Here is a 3,793-nt window from a genome sequence, read left to right as displayed (position 1 = left end):
CCTTTTAAAGTCACAACTCGCGCCTGAAGCCGCTGCCCGCATCACCCGGGGCCCTTTTTTGCACTTAAAAACCACTCGCGGGTCAGCGCGATCCTTCCCCCCGCACCCCGCTCTCTTTTAAAGTCTTTGAGGAGAAGGTTTTGACGCGTCCGTGTTGTTATCAGATTGATGGGCCGGGTTTGATTGAAGCCCCTTTGTCATGCAAATGTCAGGCCCGTGATGGATGAGCGCGGAGCCGGCCGCGAACTTCGCTCATTGGGCTGGGCCCGCTCCGCCCGCGGGGTCCCCCCCGGCCGGGCCGCGCTTCCGCGGGGTCCCCCCATGCCGGCAGGAAGTTTCCCAGCTTTGACAGACGGCCCGAAGGTTGGAGGGCAGGCGGCGTCGCCCCCCAAAACGGGCTGACCCTCCTCCATCACTGGCAGATGGACAATACCGCCATGAACTCCTTCGTGGAGTTCGCAATTTGTAACCGCGGCGGCGCCGCCGCCTTCCCCGAGCCCTGCCCGTCCTTCCCGCCGTGCTCAGGTAGCCCCGCTCCGAGCTCCGAGGGTGCCTTCGGCCCGCCGGGCCCCGCCGGCCATCTCGCCCAGCACGGCTTCCACCCTCCTTCCTCCTCCTCCTCCTCCTCCTCGTCCCGCTTCGCCGGCCCCGCGTACCCGGCCCAGGGTTACCCGCAGCTCTACCTGGGCCAGCACGACTCGGACGGGATTTTCTTCCCGGGGCCCTCTGGGTACGGCTCGGCCTCGCTGCCCGAGGGGTTCTGCGGGGCCGGGGGCCGTTCCAGCCCGGCCTGGGCCCGGAGCCGCCCGCGGGCCCCGCGTACCTGCCCGGCCTCTACGGGGACCTCTCGGGGCTCTGCTGGAGGAGCCGGAGCCTCCGGGGCACCCCGAGCCCGGCGCCAGGGCCGGGGCAGCGCAGACCTTCGAGTGGATGAGGGTGAAGAGGAACCCCCCCAAAACAGGTGAGTGTGGGGCGCGGGGCGGGCAGGGCTGGGTTCCCGAGGGTTCGGGGTCCTCTTCCAGTGGAGCACTGGGTTAAGTTGGGTTTGGTAGGGTTTTGAGGGGTTTGGTTGGGTTTTGAGGGTTTGGTTGCGTTTTGGGTGGTTTTTTGGTGTTTGGGTTAGGTTTGGTTGGGTTTTTGGGGTTTTGGTTTGCTTTGGGGGGTTTAGTTGTGTTTTGAGGTGGTATTTTGGTGTTTGGGTTGGGTTTGGTTGGGTGTTGGGGGTTTTGAGGGTTTAGTTGGGTTTTGAGGGCTTTGGTGGGTTGAGGTGGGTGTTTTTGGTCTTTGGGTTGAGTTTGGTTGGGTTTTGGAGTCCTTTATTTGGGGTTTGTGGTGGGGTTTTTCTGGTCTTTGGGCTGGGTTTGGTTGGGTTTTTGGAGTTTTGGTTTGGTTTGGGGGTTTAGTTGAGTTTTGAGGTGGTTTTTCTGGTCTTTGGGATGGGTTTGGTTGGGTTTTGGAGTCCTTTTTTTTTTGGGTTTGGGGTGGGGTTTTTTTGGTCTTTGGGTTGGGGTTGGTTTGGGTTTTGGGCCTTTTTCTGAACCCCCACCCGGAGATTTCCCATCGCATCCCACGGAGCTCCCGAGCTCGGCGTCCCGCAGGCCCGGGGCTGATTCGAGCCCAGCTCGGAGCAGGAAACGCCCGGCGCTTCCTCGGCCGTGCCTTCCATCCCCTCCTCCATTGTTCCACTTCCTTCCTCGCCACCTCCCTTAAACCCCGGCCTTCCTCCTCCTCCTCCCCCGCCATCATCACCCTCCTCCTCCTTCCCTTCCAGCCCTTCCTGCGGGTCCGGGGATGGATCCTGGGGGAAAAACCGGGGTAAAATCCAGGAGATGGATCCTGGAGGAAAACCCAAGGAATGGATCACAGGGGGAAAACTCAGGGGAAAAATCCAGGGGATGGATCCGGGGTGAAAACTCAGGGGAAAACTCAGGGGATGGATCCTGGGGGAAAAATCCGGAGACGCATCCTGGGTGAGAAATCCAGGGAATGGATCCCAGGGGGAAAACTCAGGGGATGGATCCCAGGGGGAAAATCCAAGGGATGGATCCGGGGGGAAAACTCAAGGAATGGATCCCAGGGGAAAAATCCAGGAGATGAATCCCGGGGGAAAACCCAGGGGAAAAACCCAAGGGGAAAAACTCAGGGGATGGATCCCAGGGGGGAAAATCCGGGAATGGATCCTGGGGGAAAAATCGAAGGGGGAAACCAGGGGATGGATCCCAGGGGGGAAATGCAGGAATGGATCCCAGGGGGAAACCAGGGGATGGATCCAGGGGGAAACCAGGGGATGGATCCCAGGGGGAAACCAGGGGATGGATCGCAGGGGAAAAGCAGATCGAAAAGATGAGGGGATGGATCCTGCGGGAAAATCCAGGGAACGGATCCCAGGAAAAGCCAAGCCGGGAGGATGAGGGATGGATGATCTCCGGACGGATCTCCGTGTGATCTCCGGGAAAAGCCGAGCCCGGAGCCCCGAGCCGGGCTGAGGCCGAGCGGGGCCGGGCGGGAGCGCGGAGAAGGGGACAGGACACCCCTCAGGACGGGATGGCTCCGGCCCCTCCTGCCCTGGTGGTTTTGGTTTTTTTCCAGGCAAAACGTCGAGCTGGGGCTGCTGGGGCCGCCCAACGCCATCCGCACCAACTTCAGCACCAAGCAGCTGACGGAGCTGGAGAAGGAGTTCCACTTCAACAGTACCTGGACGCGGGCCCGCAGGTGGAGATCGCCGCCACCCTGGAGCTCAACGAGACGCAGGTGAAGATCTGGTTCCAGAACCGGAGGATGAAGCAGAAGAAGAGGGAGAAGGAAGGGCTGGCCCCGGCCGCGGCCCGCAGGGCGCCCAAGGACCAGGGCTCGGATCAATCCTCGCCCGAGGCCCTCGCCCAGCTCCGGCTCCTCCTGAGCCCCCCAGGACCCTCGGGGCTGTCCCCGAGCCCCCCAGGACCCTCGGGGCTCTCCCCACGCCCGTCTCTCCTTATTTATGGCCCCTCTGCAGGCGCTGCGCTCCCAAGGAGCCGCGGCCGGAGCAATTCACGAATTTCCGAGTCTCAGGGACTTCTCTGCCTTTCCCCTTCCCCTTTAGGAACTGCACTTTCAACTCCAGGGAAAGCATAAAAAAAACTTTAATTTAGTTCGCTCCCCTTTGGACAAACGAGCGCAATGAATTTTTTCCCTCTCCCCCCCGCCCGATGCGTTTTTCCTCCTTGTGAGAATGTAAAAAAAAACACACACAAAAAAAGTTTCGGGCGTTTTCCCCTTTCCTTTCCCTTTTATTTCCTGATTGTAGAGCTTGAAACGAGACCCGGGGCGCCTAAGACGCTCGAGGCCTCTGCAAAGACCCAAACCCTCAGGAAAGAAAGAAAAAAATAAGGAAAAAAAAAAAAAAAAAAAAGAGAAAAAGCGCAATTTCCCGCTCCCGTTTTGCACTATTTCTGCTGTACAGGGTTCTTTTTACGACGCGATTTTTGCTGCTGCGGGCGGAGGAGGGGACGGGGCTCGGTTACCGAGGGAAGGAGCCCGGGGCTGCCCCAGCAGCGCCTTCCCCCGGGCTCATCGGGGCCAGATAAACCCGGGATTAACCCGGGATTAGCCCGCGGCCTCCCTCCCCGCGGGGTTCGGGACCGAAACCTGCGGGTGAAAATGGAATTATCGGAAAAGCCGAGCGCTTCCCCCGCCCGATCCCGCGCCCCCACACCGAGCTACCTCAGCCCAATAAAGTTGATTTTTATTTTTTTTGTTCCCCACCCTCAATTCGCGTCTTTTCAGCCCGGTGGGAACCTCTGGGAGTTGCGGGGTA

The 3,793-nt window shown here is 60.2% G+C and overlaps 1 protein-coding gene across 1 annotated transcript; it reads left to right on the top strand.

Moving 5' to 3' along the window:
* The first annotated feature begins 437 nt into the window (after positions 1-437).
* HOXB1 (homeobox B1) lies at positions 438-3,563 on the top strand. Its single transcript, XM_063178661.1, is given in 6 exon segments — positions 438-768; positions 771-848; positions 851-965; positions 2,590-2,711; positions 2,714-2,963; positions 3,440-3,563. Coding segments are annotated over 6 exon segments (1,020 nt in total).
* Positions 3,564-3,793: the final 230 nt, after the last annotated feature.

Source organism: Melospiza melodia, chromosome 30, assembly GCF_035770615.1.
Source record: "Melospiza melodia melodia isolate bMelMel2 chromosome 30, bMelMel2.pri, whole genome shotgun sequence".
Taxonomy (NCBI): Eukaryota; Metazoa; Chordata; class Aves; order Passeriformes; family Passerellidae; genus Melospiza; species Melospiza melodia.
Note: the sequence above shows the minus strand (reverse complement) of the source record. Positions and strands in the feature narration are given on the sequence as shown.